The sequence below is a fragment of the Telmatherina bonti genome, assembly GCF_933228915.1.
Source record: "Telmatherina bonti genome assembly, chromosome: 19".
Classification (NCBI taxonomy): Eukaryota; Metazoa; Chordata; class Actinopteri; order Atheriniformes; family Telmatherinidae; genus Telmatherina; species Telmatherina bonti.
In genome coordinates this window covers 23734661-23752508 of record NC_136617.1, presented here as the reverse complement: position 1 = coordinate 23752508, position 17848 = coordinate 23734661, and the positions used below count along the sequence as shown (strand labels likewise).

Below are 17848 nucleotides of genomic sequence, written 5' to 3'. Positions count from 1 at the left end.
AAAAAAAAAATTAGCAACATTTATATGCAAGTTATGTCTTTCTTTCTTTTGCTCTAGAGAACACCCACCATTTGGGCTTTGTGTTGTTGAGAATGATTGATGTGTCCTATAGTTGCGCGCAGAGGAGAGATGGTCACATAACAATGGCATCGCTGACAGAAAATTTCACTCTGCCATGCTCGTCTCTGACTATTACCTCAGCTGCACCTGTGGGCTTCATAACCCCCTTTCCACACGGAACAGACGCACGGATGCGCCCACCCCGTGCACTTTTTACCAGCTGGGGTTCGATTGCTGCTGAGTTGACTGGATATCTGCAGGTTTTATAGAGTCTCAGCGCCTCACATGGAGGTACCACACGCATTCCGACGACTTGCACCTTCTCTTCAGTAACTTTGATGGGGACTTTGTCATTAAGCAGAGAAAATGCCTGTGATGAAAGGATTATTAGCGCCACAGAACACGTTTCTGGACACTATTGCTACACGATTTGACGGAACTCGTAAGTTTGTTTTGAATTATTTTTAATCCCCCTCGAGTAATTTTAGTACCTAGAGCTATTTCTGTTAACTCCTTTTCATTGCTTAGTTTATAAGAAAATGGACAAATGAGACTTCAGGTTGAGCCCACCGTAGACTAACAACCAGCCAAAATCCAGACGAGAATACAGGCTTACCAATACATCCCAGTATGAGCACTTAAGATTTTCCTTATTGCCCTCGATGTAATGCTATTTCATAGGTGTTCAGGCTATAGGTATACAAAGACATGTTTTTTGGGTCTTTATATGTCATTGTACTCACTTTAACATATATTTATAGTATCAAGTCAGTAAAGGAAGGCAGTGGAGTTCCCACAGATGCTGAGGGTATGTAGCTGTCCATGGCGCGGAGCTTTCAGCACCGCGGACAGCGACAGCGGGGTTTTTTGGCTTCTCCCAGCTTCTTATTTGAGATTTGCAGAACTTGTTCACAACTTTAAACCTGTGTTTTAAACCTGTGAAGATTACAGTTAGAAAAATGTCCTATCAGTTTGACTTAGTGTTGAAGTTGACCTGTTTTATGTCGTTTCTGTCTGACTAAACTCTGTTAAAAGTGCTGCCTTATTCTTCCCCGCATCTGTCCATACAACTTTATTGATTGATGGCGGTCTTACAGCATATCCATCCTCAGGCTGGAGCAACTCAGACTTTATGAACTTTTTCTTAATATGTCTGAAATCTGCTTTTTACTTTCAGCAGCCATCTTTTTTTCTTGTTGTTTCATGAGCGTGAGACAAAATATTTCATACGTGACTTTAGTTTTTCCATCAGTTGGAAGCTGACTTCAGTCTGAAGTTGAGTCAGTCTCCTTTTAGTTCATCTTCAGATAAAAAGCTGTTGTGTCTTGCTGCGCCCACTGACATGCATTGGCAATGATTTGCCAGGGCTTCTTTACAATGTGTCACCCTCTGCTTTTTAACTTAGATGCATTTTGTTGGTCTGTTAAAAAGTAATATGTTGTTTCCAAACATATAATACTGCGAATTGTACATTGTCATTTATGGCATTGTTATTAAATATACCCAAATTTGTAAGAAAAACATTTTTAATCCACTTATCAGTTCCCTCCATGCCAGTTTGCCTATACATAACCAGCTCTTATTCACCTTGCCCTACATCCCAGGCTTTGTAGCATTTCCATAACACTTGCAGGGACATGATAATAGCAAAGCACACCCATTTAAATTTCATCCCCCATACGTGCTGGTTTAGCACCACTACACAAGTAAGAACAGGTTATACATCAAGTGGCAGAAAAACACTCAGCTGCCTGGTCCCAAGCTTTTTTTCTCACACAAGGGAATTAGAGTGGCTCTGTACAGCAAGAGTAGTTTGTCAAGCTCTATCCAAAGAATGAACTGCTGTCCTTGAGCCAATGAGGTAAAGGAAATTAACGTTGGATTTGAAGTACTAGATGAGAAGAACTGGTAGCAGCAGAGCCTGATGGGGCAAATGAGGTCTGATGGCATGGCTGAGAAACATACAAGGAAAAAGGTATAGGGTTCACTGCTGTGTGATCCTCTTTGAAGTCACCTGCAGCCCAGATTAGACCTGCAGACAGTGATAAATGGGTGAAAGTAAGAGTTGGCAACTCTTAAATTTGATCTGATTTGTACTTAGAAAGTATATCTGTGCTTTCAGTAGATTTAACTGGTTTTAAAACTCACAAGAAAGTCATGTTTTCATTCATGTTAATAGGCATATTTGTGTAAAATGAACCAGCAATTTTACATCCGCAGTCTCTTAAGATAGTATAACATGTAGGATCCATCCTACTCAGTCTGAAAAAACCCAGAATGCCTTTCTGCCTAATTTAATAACTCCACTGAGAGTGGCCATAAAAATGTTCAGGCTTTATTTATTTATTTATTTATTAACCTTAACTGTGACTCAAATAGTTAAGGCTAAATAAAGACACTTTTTAAATGATCACAAGCTTGTCTGATGATGCGATTGTGAAAAGCATCACACAACAACACACACCAAAACACTTGTGATGGACAGCTGGTGAGATTAGTCACCTGGATGGTTGTAAGGCTGACAGGAGGTGTCACAGCATTCTCACTCAGTCATCTTAAAAGACAGCCACAGACAGATTTAGTTATTTCCCACACATTATTGGAAAAACAGGTACACTCATGCCAACAACTGCAATCAGAGATGACAACCACTAACAAAGCATACAGTGAAATACATGCACTACTTGTCTCTTCACATGTCATCCAATGCATGAGATGACATTGTTTTAAAAAAGTACAGCTTGGTGTCAGCTGTGGGATATTTAAAAACAACCAAGCAAGAAAAACAGATAAAAAAAGTATGTATATTCTTTTGAATTCTCAAAAGGCTTCCTAATACCTGCAAAGCTGCTACATCAACTGAAAACTAACTAACTAACTAACTAACTAACTAACTAACTAACTAACTAACTAACTAACTAACTAACTAACTAACTAACTAACTAACTACTATTCTTCAGTGTTTGTGTGGATGTCCTTCAAAAATAGATTGTTTAAAAAACGAAACATTTTGTTGCAATTGGTCACTAAAACAAAGGGCAGATTATCCCAACAAATTAATCTAAATTATTGTTTAAACAATGAAGTTGCAAACTTTCAAATAAGAAAAGGATTTTGCCCAAAAAAAACAGGCTGTACTGAAGCTGAGAGTGTCTATTCCTCCAGTTATTTTCTTTTCATGCAAGCATCTCCAAATCAAATATTAATCATTCTGTTGTCTTGAGGGCTTGTTGTCACATAACTTATATTGTCTCAGATCTTTAGAAATTGGCATTTTCTCAAGACAATGGTTACATACTGTAACTGTACAATGAAAAAGCTCCAGAATTAGCAGTTTACATCTAATTTAACTACAATGATCACAGCAGCAAGTGATGCAAGTATGAAATACCCTTTTTTTAAAAAATTTATTTAGTTTTTGATAGTTATGAAACTTCTTGACATAACAGGATAGTAAACTCCTCTTCTAGAAATACTGGCAGGAACTATCTCATTACCTTGAGATAACTTTTAATACAACATCCAAACAAAGTGAGTCTAGCTTCCCTAAGGATGAGCCAAGTCTGGTCGGGACCCTGAATATATCTTACCTTGTCTGCTGATGTTTTATCTTGTTTTCAAATACAAGTCAACATGCAATGTCCAGACATCACACTGCATTTTAACCCTTTAAAGCAGTGTTTCTCAATCCTGGTCCTGAAATACCACTGCCATTCATGTTTTAGAGGTAACCCTACCTTAACATATCTGAATTAAACGAGTTAGCAGGTTGGCAAACAATTTGGTGAGGAGATTCATTCATGTGAATCAGGTGTGATGGAGGAGGAACATGTCTAAGACATGCAGGGAGTGGTACTTGAAGACCAGGAATTAGAAACATCGCTTTAAAGTTCACAATAAGAAAAAGGCCAAAGAAAAATGTTGCTTTGCATTTTCCATTTGTTCTAGACAAGAAAATAAGAATGAGTGTTTTTTTTTTTTTTTTTTTGTTTTTTTTTTTTGGTAAATGGTTGAAATATAAGTTAATAATAACACAATGACAGTGAAATGGTTTAAAATTTGAAACCTAACTATATACCAAACATTTAGTTTGGGTTTTAGACATCCAAACCCATTGGTAGAGATGGTTCGGGCAGGTTTATTTCCACAATTTTTGAAAGGAAATGTACCTATACCAAATGTCAGATGAAAAGGGTTAAAAAGTGCAAATCAATACAAAACATTTTTTCTGAATTTGCTGTCCCTCAAGGTTAAAAAACAAAGTGACTTGAGTATGATGTAAGACAACTAATGCAAATGATGGTATGCATGGTTGATTTGCATTGGACATATGTGTCTGTGGGGTTTTACTAGTGATATAGTAATATACTATCTACATGCACTTCTCCACTGAATTGATGGAATAAATGCCATCAAAGAACCAGAGTTTCACCAGATGAGGAAAATGAAACATACCTATGTTTGCATATCTATTTAATTTATCAGTATAATTGATATGTGCACAGAATTGTGGATAAAGGAAAAGAAAAACCTGGAGAAATACCAAAGGGCTTGAGAACAAGTTAGAGGAAGGAAGGTAAGGGTAACAGTAGTAGCTGTAGTCAGCAGAGCACAGTGGCAGTGATCCCTATAGGCTCCAACAGATATGTGTAGAGCAAAGTCTTGAAGAGCACAAGCCTAACAGCTAAGTTACTGCACAGGACACTCAAGCTCTTCAGAAGAATCAAAATCAGAAATAGTTTATATGAGAGATTTTGCAAACTAAGAATTTTTTCTGGTGCAATGGTGCAACATGGGGCGTAGAATGAAATAAAAAAAATAAAATTACATGAAGCTATAAAATAGAAAGCAGTCTACAATATAAACAAGATATACTTGTAACAGCCTGTTGTGTTTTATGGTAATATTGGTTTTTAGCAGCAGCTGGGTATGAAACTAACCACATAGTGCCATTGGTGTCCATGGGTCAAAAACAGAATTATGTAGCATTCACGAGTCTAATGGCAGAGGGAAAGAAGCTGTCCCTTTGGTGGGAGGTTCTGATCTGGATGGACCTTTGCCGTCTGCCTGAGCACTGCATGCACTGTCTGTGCCTGTCAGAGGCTCCAGCGTACCACATGGTTATGGAGGGGGTGAGGATGAACTTGATGATGGCCGTGTAGAACTGTACCAACATCTGGGTGGGCACCTTGAGTCTCCTCAGCTGCTGCAGGAAGAACATCCTGATTAGGGAGCTGATGGTCAGCTCCTACTTGAGGTTCTGGATGACGGTAGTGCCCAGGAAACAAAGAAGTCCACAAAGAAAGGGTATTAGTGGTATAAGTGTATGACAGGAAACCATAAACTGCACCTGATGTTTCCCTTTTGTATACTTCAGCTGTAGATATGTTTTTATGTATTTTTAACATAATATCATCAATATTTTATGTTCAATTTTGTTTCTTCAAAGTACATTTGTGGAAATATATGATTGCTGAAGGATATGTCACATAAATCTATGTTGTTATCCAAATAGGAAACCATCTCTTATAGCTTTGAAATAAACATAACAGTTTTGTGATCATTAGAGACTTTTATTATGATTTCTGAAGGGTCAGAGAAGCAGGCAAAGAGAAGACAATCACCTATATGTAAACATAGGTTGGCTGTAATGGCCCTCATTCAACCAGCTGATCAGCCACAGATCCATAAATTAATAGCATTCAAACTTATGAAAACAAATACTTTCTGGTTGGATCTTTCTGTTAAATAGTAATGATCTTCATCAGGAAGAAGGAGGCCATGTTGGGTTGTGGTTTGGCCTTATTCAACAGGCAGTTTGGTGATACAGCTTTAATCTGGGCTCTCAGTACCCACCAGATCTACCTCCAATAAGTAGGTAATGACTGTCATATTTAGTGATGGAAAGGCTTGGGGTAGGTGTGTGTGGAGTACACACACACACCGCAGGAAAGTAGTTATAATATTCTGCATGAACAGAAAAGAATCAGAATCAAAATGCATTTTATTATCATTGAGCGAGTGTCCCAGCACAATGAAAGGTCCTCCAGTATAATCCATCCAACAATAAACAGACAACAGAGTATAAAACAGATAATGAGTAGAAAAGAAAGAAAGAAATAGGTGAGCTTGTGGGATTTCCCGTTGTTGATCTTTAGATTTGTGTATAGTTTGGTATGTGTGCGCCCAGCTGTCTAATAGTGTGATTTGAATATAACAGGATTTTCCTCAGCTGATTACCTTTCTTTAAATGCCAATTATGGGGTTGTGGGATTACTGCTTGCAGTCATATGAATGTTTAAAACCTTCTTTCACTATCTCACACAACAGAGGAAGTGAGATCCTGCAAGATTCTGAGAAGTAAGAGCATAGTATCTCCCTGGCTTTGCCTAACCACCAACCCTATGACCTGTACAAAGGCAGTAGGAGTTAATTACTGAGCATTGAAGACCATAGACCATTTACTCATGTGCGTGTTTCCTCAAGTTTAACATAGTGAAGATAGTCGGTATTAAATAACAGCAACTCTTTGATATCCTTAAACAGATGCTCAGAAGCATGTTATTTCCAATATAATTATGCTAACTTGTGAAAATGAAGGTCTGGTGTTGTTCTCAGTCAGAAAATGACTGTGAAAAAAATAATGAGTGTAGTTATGAGGCTGTGATGGAGTAATCAATCATCATTGACTGTAGTGCTGCAGGGGGCACACAGTGTCTCATTATCTGGCAGTGGTTTGGTTACACTGTTCCAATTTTCTCCAAAGCCCACTTAGTACTGAGACTATTTCATTTTAGGAAAAAACTAAACAGAAATAGTGGTAGTGCGTTGTATACATGTGTATTATGAATAACATGTTTACTGCCTGCTTCTTTTTAAAAAAAAATCCATTCAATCATACATCCTCATGAAACAAGGTGCTGGCAGCTTATTGATGTAATGAACAATTGCAGGGCCACTAACATGCAAGTCTTGTCTAATGAAGCTTATTGGCTTATCGAAAAAAAGAAAAAAAAAAGAAAAGAAAAAAGAAAGATATGACATCACTAAAGAGACAGTGCTATTGTCCATCCTCACAAAGTCTGTACATGGTAGAGGACTTCTTGCAATGGTCACGGCTGTAATTGTCTTTGGGGTTTGTCTCTGGCACATCTAGGCATTGGGATATCTGCCAACTCCTCAAGGAAAAACTGTTCCAGCTCTCTCAGGCTTGAAGGGCTTTCCAGCTGGACAAGAATCTCTGAGATACACCTCATATATATATATATATATATATATATATATATATATATATATATATATATATATATATATATATATATATATATATATATATATATATATATATATGCATTGTTTTAATAAGCTTCTGCAATGTCACAATATTTATTTTCATCCAACATTTCATGAAGATCTTGTACTGATGGTGGGAGAGTCCGACCTCTTTGCAAAGCCTCATCTCGCACATCCTAAAGATTCTCAGTGAGGTTCAGATCTGGACTCTGTTGTAGCCAGTCAGTCCATGTGCAAAAATGATGTCATGTTCCTGAACCAGTCTTTCACAATTTGAGTTTCATGATTTTTGGCATTGTCATCTTTGAATATGCCCGTGCCATCAAGGTAGACAAAAATTGATTTATGGAACAACCTGCTCACTTAGTTTATTCAAGAAGTCAGCTGATTTTTTTTTCTTTGGACACAAACTGATGCTGAACCTTGACAGCAACCCTGATCACAGTAATGCCGCTCTGCTTGTCTTAAGGCTACACAGCTGTTCAGTCCCAGCCCCTTGAGATCTTTTCACATTGTTCATGCGAAATTTATCTTACTTTCACGACTAAATACAGCCCTTAGTTCTATTGTTGTTGTTTATAACCATCTGATTTCACCAAATGTTAAAGGTTTCACCAATCAAAGTCATTCAACAAGTTTTTCTGACATTTCTTCCTAGAAGATGGTGGTTCTCCACTATCCTTCCAGTCTTCATTTGTTAACTGGAAAGTTCTTAACCCAGTTTTAGTAATTTCTACAATCTGGAATGTGTTTTCTGATTGATACATGCCAATGATTTGATGCTTCTGAAAAAGACTAAGATCTTTTCCACAACCATATGATGTCTTGTTTAGGAACTGAGAAGCGACTCTTTCCATTAGCTGGGGTTAAAGAAAACCTGTTGCCAAGTTGGTTGAACGACCTGAGTCAAGCAAAAATTTGTGTTGTTTTCTCATAAGCTTCTTGACAATGGAACCTGTTTTTGCAACCAAAGGACTTCTCCCCATACTGGCCATTAGATGTTATGCAGAGATTGATTCTCAGCTCTGCACATGCGAAGTATGCCCATGTTTTGTGATCAATACACTTAGCTAAGACAGCAACTAAAATAGCCTGCTTTGTAAACACTTTGTATTTTAACATTATTACTTTCAGCATTTTATTGTGTTTCTAGCATAATGGTTTTAGCGTTTAGCTCAAAGCAGATTCGTGCCACATCCCAGTTTAACAAGCTTGAGATCATATAAAATATTGAAATTTAATATACTAAGTATGCATAAATGTTTAAATACTTGGTGTTACTATAACAACTATATTATAATGACAATGACATATTATTACTTTGTGTTTGATTAGAGCCAATCATGCATCCAGGTTAACATTGCTTTTCCCAGAGCTGTGTTAGGCAAATAAAATAATTGTAATTGCTTTTGTCTGTAATATTTCTATGCACAGAGTATACAGTTTGTCTTCTTCCCACATTTTATAACAACTTGACAAGTTATGTTTGGTTCAGTTAAAGTAGTTTCCAGCATCAGCAGCTGCACGTCATGTTCAAGGTAACGTGATACTTGCTTTATTCTCTCTAACTATTAACCAACATAGGCACCAGCGCATGCTAATTACCATGCTGAGTGAATTGCATCCCAAAACTAACCACTGGCTTCAATAAAGCTTTCATGAAGTTTCACTTAAAAAGACATTGGAACTATCATTAAAACTGTAAACTTAGGAAAATTTAGCATTTAGCATTAGGTGACTGGACTTGATTGTTACCATGAACTTAATGGGAGCTGAGCATCTCATCTGTTCCATCAAAGTTCTGGGACTTTGAATGGGAGCCTCCATGTCACCAAGGATGTTCTGCCTTGTTAATAAACTGCCTAATTACTGAGATTCCTCTCCTAATCAGCGTTACTAATGGACTGTCCGAAACGGTCGACAAACGGGGTTTCACCAGAGAGAGTCTGGGCAAATTCATCCATTTTTAGATTATGCTGGTTACTATGACAAAGAGAGGGAAGGCAAATGAAAGACATTTATAGGCAGTGCAGAGGGAAGGTTTTGAGAAAGATGAGCATCGGAGGGAAAAAAAGGAGTAAAGCCTGTAAATGAAAAGAATTTATTAGTTGGTGTAATGTTTCATTTGGTCAGAGCCTGGGGGGATTAGATGATGAAGAGTTGTGGTGGTGATTAAAGCAGAGAATTGTTAAATGATTTTCTCTTTTTTATTTACATAGTGTGAAAGAATTACCTGTGTATGGTTGTGTAGGTTTGTTTGTAAATGTACTGTATATATGCGCATATGGAAAGTGTGTGTGTGTGTTAACCTTTAGATAAAGTGAAAAATACTTGCTGGTCAAACAAGAATTTGTTGACAAGACTGAGAGACAGAATAATGTGACATTAATCTCATAACTCTGTGCTTTGACTTTGTTCTGTATCCAAAAGAAACTACAGCAAAACTTGGTTGCCATGGTGTGTGTCAGTGGTTACTGTGGCAACTGTAGAGTGACTTTTCTGTTGTTATGTAACTGCTTTGTAGTGGTGTCTTACAGGCATGCATGAATTCAGGCAAAAAGGTGTAAAGGTCTTTGCTTCCTTCTTTGCATTTACCTGCCACTTCTTACCACACACCATCTTCATCTTTCATCATTACATCTCTCACAGCTCCATGTCGCTTGCTTACAGATTGTCACATCACCCCCTCACCCTCTGCCCCTAATACCCTCATCTGTCTGCCTTGGTATATTTCTCAACCTCTCCCTTCTCCTCCCCTTTCTTGTCCACATCACCCTCATGTCTCATTTTCTCATCTGTTTTGCCATTTATCTCCTTCTTGTCCTGCTGTGTAGTTCTGATGGTTTTTCTTCCTTACTTCATTTTGCTCTTTCTATGTGTCCGTTGCTTACCTGTGCTTGGTCACCCATCATAAAAATGGTTGTTGTGCCTTAAATAACCCTTGAGGTGTTTCAGGAAGTGAATGTGGCCAAACATTCAAAAATTGCATTTGTGAGAGGAGCTGTTGCACGTCTATTTCATGAAGCAGGTGCATGTAGGAGATAGATGTGAGCAGATCAGAAGCTGCAAAAAAGAATTTCTGTCTGAATTGGAAAAAATAATGCTCTGTGGCAGACAAACAGTCCTTTTGAGCAACATTCTTACCACACAAGTCTCCAACATCATGACGCTAAATTAAAAACAACCAAATAGCTAAATCTGATGTATCTAAAATGTTTAACTAATTGTGCAGAACACTGCAATTGAATTTCTTATTGTTTTCATTAATTGCCAGAAAATGTTTACATTTAGTATGTGGGCAGTGCATATTTACATATACAGCAGTGGTGCCCATTTCCAATCCTCAACACAAAGACATATAAGATTAAACGTGTATTCTCACACTCATGCAATTTATCACTTATCACATGTAAATTGAATTGTATAAGAAGGTTTGTCAAATGGCTGTAGACAGGTAGATCTACACTCACTCCAACATAATAAATTTATAATTACCAATCAACCTAAAATATTTCCAACCTACACCTTTAGACAGTGGAAGGAAGCCAGAGAGAAACAATACATAAGTGCAAAAATCTCTCTTGTTTGACTATTTGTACTTTAGAGTCCTACTCTCCTCAAGTTACGTAATAGATTTTTAACTGCACTGAATAATTTCTAACATTTCTGTTGAGGTATTTATGTAGACGAAGGATCTGTAAACATTGACAACATCAGTTTTTTGACAGTACTGGCTACCTAATTAAGAGGATAAAAACAGAAAACTCCTTGATCGGAAGCAATGACAATGTTGAACGCTTAATTCATAAGGATGCATTTTGAGTGTTTAACTAAACAGTCTATTGCAAATTATGCACACATGATAAGTAAATATGAAAAATCTCTGTTTCTTTCAGAGTGGAGGCTATTGACAACCTTGCACTGGAGTTTTGATGTTACAACTAGATTTGATAATTTGTTTTGTTGATATCTCATAGGTATTTTACAAATATTTTTTTTCAGATTCCAGGTACTGCAGCCAGCTTTGATGACAATGTAAGGCCCATTTAACATCTTTATTTTGCTTATCTTGCTCTCTTCATTCTTTCCTCTTTCTTCTTACACCCGCCTGCTCTCTTCTTTTGTCCTGGTATTTCCTCCTCCCTCTATTCTCTGTGTTCCTGCAGAGTTTTTCCAGCAGCTGTCATGCAGTAGTGTGAGCACAAGTTGAGATGATCTACGAGCTTCTACAGTGGAGCAATTAGTCCCAAAAAATCTGAATGGACAGATACAAAAATGGAAAACAACGGAGGGGGGAGGAAAGAATAGGGAAGGACAGAAGAAAAAAGTGACAATGAATTGCAGGAAAGAACAAGGAGAACATGGAAGGGGGATGAAATCTAAAATGGAAACATAATTTCCCTGTAGCAGCAGTTCAGGGTTTAGAGGAAAGATAAAAGTACATTGTCAGGTGGTGTTTTTGTAGATGTGGTGGGAGGAGAAGAAGGTGAATGTGTGTGAAGAGTAAAGGAAATAAATGGATCTGGGGAAAGGAGGAAGTCTGGTTTAAGTTCAAGGGTAGAAAGAGATGAAGAGTAATTATACTGAGAGCTCCAAAATGGTAGGAGGAACGTTAAGAACAGCTGGGGAGAAAGTGAGGAGGGAGAGAGGATTGATAGACGAGGGATAGATATCTGGACAGATGGAGTGGTATATAGTTGAGGGGCAGTGTTGGGAGGGAAGTAAAAGATCAAAAGTACAAAAATGTGTAGATGTGAGGAGGTAAGGTGGGACATAGTGCTGGGGCAGAAGCAAAAGAGCGAGGGAGGGAGAAAGGGAAAATAGGACAGCGGTAAGGAGGGGTAAAGATAGATGAGGAAATTTCATATCAAGGACAAAATTAAAAAAAAAAACTAGGATAAAGGTTAATAAAACGACACTGCAACACTCAGGACAACCCGTTGCAGCAGTAGATGCTGATACCGCATTTGAAGAAGGAATGTCAGCACAGGATAATCCCATCAAGGAAAGTTTTTATTATGTCATGTTTGCAGAGATTTTACATTAGAAAATCAATAGAAATATTATGGATGTTTTTTTCTTGTGTATGCTTTTTTAAACACCATGGCAGCAATCATCAGCATCATAGTATAAACAATGGGAAATAACGGCTATTATAGCCATATCAAAACATTTGGGTTGTATATTTTTCTTGTTTTGAATTTCAGAAAATCCACAGGCTGTTATTTCAGGAGCAATGAGAGAACCAGTGAGATAGGATGCTGGTGAGCAGTGGAGTCCGGCTGTAGGTTTGGAAAGCTCAAAACAGCTTCAGCAGCAGCTTCAGGGCTTGCTTAAAAAAGAAAAGATGAAAAATAGGAAATGGCGTCTGTGACAAAGAGAACATGGCTAAACAGGTGTATAAGGTAGGTAAGCTTTTACAGGGTGTTAAAGGTTTTCACAGGACTTCAAAACTTTGGTTCATCATCTGTATTTAAATATATAGAGGATATGTTATATATAATAAATGATTGTGAATTTATTATCCAACAGAATTTTTTTTCTTTTTGTCCACTTGTCTGAACGAAGTCAAAAGGAAATCCAACATCCTGTCAAGTTTTGCACAATAACTCATTAATTTAAGATAGATGTGTTGAAGCAGGGAAACACTGGAAGTCTGCAGGGTTAAAGTCCTCGTGGAACTAACTTGAATAGCCTGCTTTATTGATAAAAACAGAGTCAAAAACACAAATGTCTGAATGAAATAAGTATTTCTGTGGCAGGGTGACCAGAAATGCATGACATATGACATAACAGGTAAGCACCAAGGAAGATTTAACAAGTAAACACACACTAAAAGACACACAATCACAGCATTCTGACACTGATCAAAGGAAACCTGCATGTATGACATTTAGTGTAGGTCAGTGGCAATCAGTAATTTGGTAGCCTATAAAACAAGGGTATTCACAAGAATACAATAGGGGTCTCATTAAACACTCTACTTTTTCTCTGGAAGGTTAATAGCTGATTGACCCAGCACTTTGCAGCGCCAGCTTTCAAAGACATACTTCATTATATTTTCTCAGGCATGCTAGCTGATTTGTTTGGCTAAAGATGAAGCCAGGAGAATGAGTGGGAGCTGTGTGATGCTTACGCTTTTGTGTCTTTTCTTTAAAAATGTCCAACCTTAATGATAATACAGTGATATGACACTTATCATGACATGATTTGATATTCCTTCTGTGTTGCATTATGAGGAGACAGTATAATATCTTAAAAACATCATCTGCAAATTCGAATACAGAACCGGTAACTTTGCAAAGGAAAAATGAAAAGTTAAATATGTAACAAAATTTTGAATAGTTTTTTCCTGTCAAATTGAAACTGGCAGACTGTCACAAAAACACACAATTCTTTTGAGTTATTATTAACATGTACGAAAAATATCAAATAATACACAGTTTGACGGACACAAAAGAGTACTATTTGGATCCTTGGCATATTTCTACTTGATGTGCAGTGTGTCTTTAAAATTTTGGAGGTAAATGGTTGTTGTAGGAAGCAGCAGGCCCTTTCAGCAGATGAACAGTATCAGAAAGAGATGTTTTTAAGTTATAGTTTTTCAAAAATAAAAGGAAAACATATTCTATGAAAACCAAACAAGACCGTAAAGATCCCATTGCCCTTCAGTTGTTTACTGAAGCATAATCAAAAATAGTTTCCATCGAAGGGGAGCTGTCAAGAAGTCCTTATTAAGGAAGAGAAACAGGAAGCCTGAGCTGCTGTATGCTAAACGGCACAACAAACAATTAAAGAGTGAAATCATCTTCATAAAAAAAATAAATAAAAAGCAGCTGACATCCAAAGAAGAACTTTGGGAAGCCTTTCAAGAAGCCTGTAAAACCATCCCTAAAACTACTTAGAATTAACTTCCTGGAAATGAAAAGCAAGTTCTACTCTCGCCCAATGACTGCTGGGAGAGGCTCCAGCTTCCTCTGTGACCCTGAATTGTACCAAGTGGTTAAGAAAATGGATGGATGGACAAAAAAGTTTGTCTACAATGGTTCAGGCTGTATTAAAGAATAAAATTATACCAAATATTGATTCTTAAGCTTGGTAAAATTCAACAAACTTTGCTTTTTCCTCATGTACTGTAAATCCTCAGTCAAACAATGTATCTCTCTGTAAATACCAGTTTTCTGGAGGCTAATACGAAAGTTGCAGGTCTTTTATTAGATTCTATAAGACTCCAGCAATACTGTCTTTTATTTTTTTTTTAGCCTGCCCCAAGCCTTAGGGGTCTCACGCCTGACAGCCAGTCCCAAAGCTGAGACACACTCTGACCATCTGTTGGGGTCATCCAGTGAGTGCATTACTGCTGGCATGACAAGTTTTTATGTGTTTTTCTTTCATGAATAGAAAGCACTGTCACAGTGACAATGTAAGTTATGTTACATTTGATTACAAAACACACACCCAAAGCCAGGCAAGATAAATGGGGTGCATAAAATAGCCTATGCTGTGCGTCTTTTGAAATGCTCTTAGGAGAAACACTCATACCCTTCTGAGTAAACATTTAAAACATCACAAAGTTGGTCTAAGCCTTCTGTGGATGTGGGGATGGAGGCCTGGGGGAAAATATATGGGGTGGGGATGGCTTGACCTTGTGCCCAGTGATGGTCTGTCACTGGGATTCACCACAGATTGGTGTGAGTGGGGGGTGGGTGGCAACAGGCCTGGGAAGAGACAATAGGTTCTTCTCAGATTAGAATACATTATTGTTTTTCTATTGTTATTTATTGTCATATTTATGCTTTCTGATTGAGGCTGAATGTAATATATCTTTGAAACATTGCATTCCTATAGACCCCCCACTCTACCAAGAAATAAAACAGACACAAACTAAACACATTCACACAGTCACTTACACTTAGGTGTGCAAAAAAATGTCAACAAATGAACAAGATGATCGGGCATAAAGCTGCAGAAAGACATTAAGTTAGTGGGCGTTCACTAGTTATGTGTTATGACTAGACCTAAGATAAATGAAAAAAAGTGAAAAAAAAAAAACAACTTCATAAAGCAAAACCCAATTGTGCAACTTGCAGCATTTGTAGCAGCTTCTTTGACAACAAATTCAACGATGTCAAAAATAAGTAATGCTAAAACCTTCACTCAGATGTCACTGTTGGCTACAGGATTTTCGGACCCAAATGCAGTGCAAATGGGCAGGAGGCAGAACGGTGCACATAGAAAGTTTTACTGAAAACAGTGACTAATTAAAGCTGGGGTTTAATTAGTCACTGTTGCTTAGACATTATTTTTTACTCTGGGTGAAGTGGTTATTTGTCCTGATAGTAGTTTATACATTCATTTCAGATCTTTATAGCTCCCCAACATTACACACCTCAGCTTTAACCTAACATGATGTCTTTAGGTGGTGGAGGAAGCTGGAGTACCCAGAGAGAGCTCACACATGCATGGTGACAACATGCAAACGCCACTCAGAAAGATCACTGTTTGAACTGCGGTGCTAACCACCACACCACTGTATGGCCTCAGTTCAGTTTCATTTCACTCATTGTTCATCATCAGTGTTGTTTCCACCAATTTTTATTAATAAATCACTAAAATTGGGATAAAATATTTATTTATTTATGCTAAAACAAAGTAAATTTGATATCGCAACTATTATAAAGTACTTTACATTAAGTATGTTTTTCCACAAGAAAATAATGATGATGATGATCTGATAAGAGTTCAGCCAGCATAGTATGGAGAGATTTATTCACTTTGATTTATTCTTACAGAAAAAGACCAATGTTGTACAAGCATGTACAGTGTACATACCAAACATGCACATTGTACACAAACACCAATGTTTGGTAATAAATAAAACCTGTCCTCTCCTTTATTTTCCATAAATTAATCTCAGGGAGTTAAGACACCAGTCACAATGTTTTGCATCTCGAGAAAAATGCTGATTGCTGAATGGGATTATGAAAAGGAACATGCTGCTCATTCCCCTTGAGAAGCGCATACAAGATTTTTGCTCTCTGCTGTTGTATTCCCAGTTCAAATCTTTGGTGGTTTTGTCCAACAAAGCTTGACATGCAACATAAAACAATTAAACATCAGGTTGCAGGAAAAAAAGGAATTATTGGTGTAGAAAATTGACTTTGTAATGCAGCATAACTGAACCATGTCGACTTGAAAGACGTCAGAGGTAATCATTAAAAACAAGTTTGTGTAACTTTGTGCGTGTAATTCGTTTAATCACTGTAATTGTACAAACATCCATGTTCTTTCTGTGCAACTTCTCAATGCCACATGTTCTTGTTTTTGTGTAACTGTATAATTCATTGGCCAGTGTTGGTCGACCCCTTATCAAATAACAGCAGGGTACACTTAAATACACACATCTGCATCTAGAGCTTAGTGTGAATCTGTCAAACCATCATTGTCCACTATTTCTTATAAGGGGCATTGTACTGAAACATTAGCTGTCTATCAGCACAGCTCAGCATCGCTCTGCACAACCTTGGCTCTGTGAGACTTTGTTTGCACAGAGTGTGTGTGTACATGTGTGTATGTATTTGTTTACCATAATAGATGGATTCAAGTATAAACAGCTGGCCTGCTACAACTGGATATATGGAGCCAGACATAAATAAGGTCATTAATTGTGATATGCTTCAGCATATTCATGATTTTTTTCTTTTGTTCTATCACTCCAGTTGTTTCCTACCTGTCATTGTTTCATTTCTTTACCAGAATTTTTACAATATGCACCACCACACTGATGCAACTCTCACTGTGAGTTTTCTGTATTCAGAGGTGATTTCCTGACTCAAGGGATTAAGTTTGAACACTGGTACTATTGCTCTTCAGAGTGCAGATAAAGCAGTTGCTTATCGAGGTAAATGACCTCCATTCAATCAGCCCACACAGGCCTTCATCGGCTCGAGCTGAAGATCCCATCAGCCTGTAAATCTCACATCTCTACCTGGGTGGCCACTGAGAGAGATTCATTAAAGCATCTAGAGTAGTGCTACTTGACCAGTTGAATAAGCTTCCATTTTTGTTTTGTGAAGTTAGCTGAGAGGTTAAAGCTCTGGTCTCATGGTCAGCGTTGGTAGCACAGTTTCTAAAGATGAGCTAGCTAGATTACAGTCTAGGCTAGGTATTTAATCTGTAGTGAAAAATTAAATAAAGAAAGGTTGTTGAAAAAGCATTAGTTTAAAAACTATGTCTCCCACTCTAAGTGTCTTGTATTGTCTGTAATTTTCCAAAACTTCAAATATTAGTAGATTTTTATGTATTTTAGAGGCAAGGAAAAAGACGTGAGAGCAAACACTTTCCTTGTCGTACTGAGCAGTTTCACTTTAGCCTCTTGTGGCTGAAACAAGAATTACCAAAACAAACGTTCCCTTCACAATTGCCAGAAGGCTGCTACATTTACCTTTTTCAAGCAGGGTGGAGGTATTCAAAACAGTCATTGTGAAAGAGTAAC

The 17848-nt window shown here is 37.5% G+C and overlaps 1 protein-coding gene across 1 annotated transcript in view; it reads left to right on the top strand.

Annotated features, from left to right (window-relative positions):
- Positions 1 to 426: 426 nt before the first annotated feature.
- kcnh8 (potassium voltage-gated channel, subfamily H (eag-related), member 8) overlaps positions 427 to 17848 on the top strand; it is a gene marked incomplete at both ends in the record, with an annotated part of 63587 nt that continues 46165 nt past the window's right edge. The window contains one exon of the mRNA XM_079258749.1: positions 427 to 502. Within this exon, the coding sequence (XP_079114875.1) occupies positions 427 to 502 (76 nt within the window). The remainder of the gene's footprint in view (positions 503 to 17848) is intronic.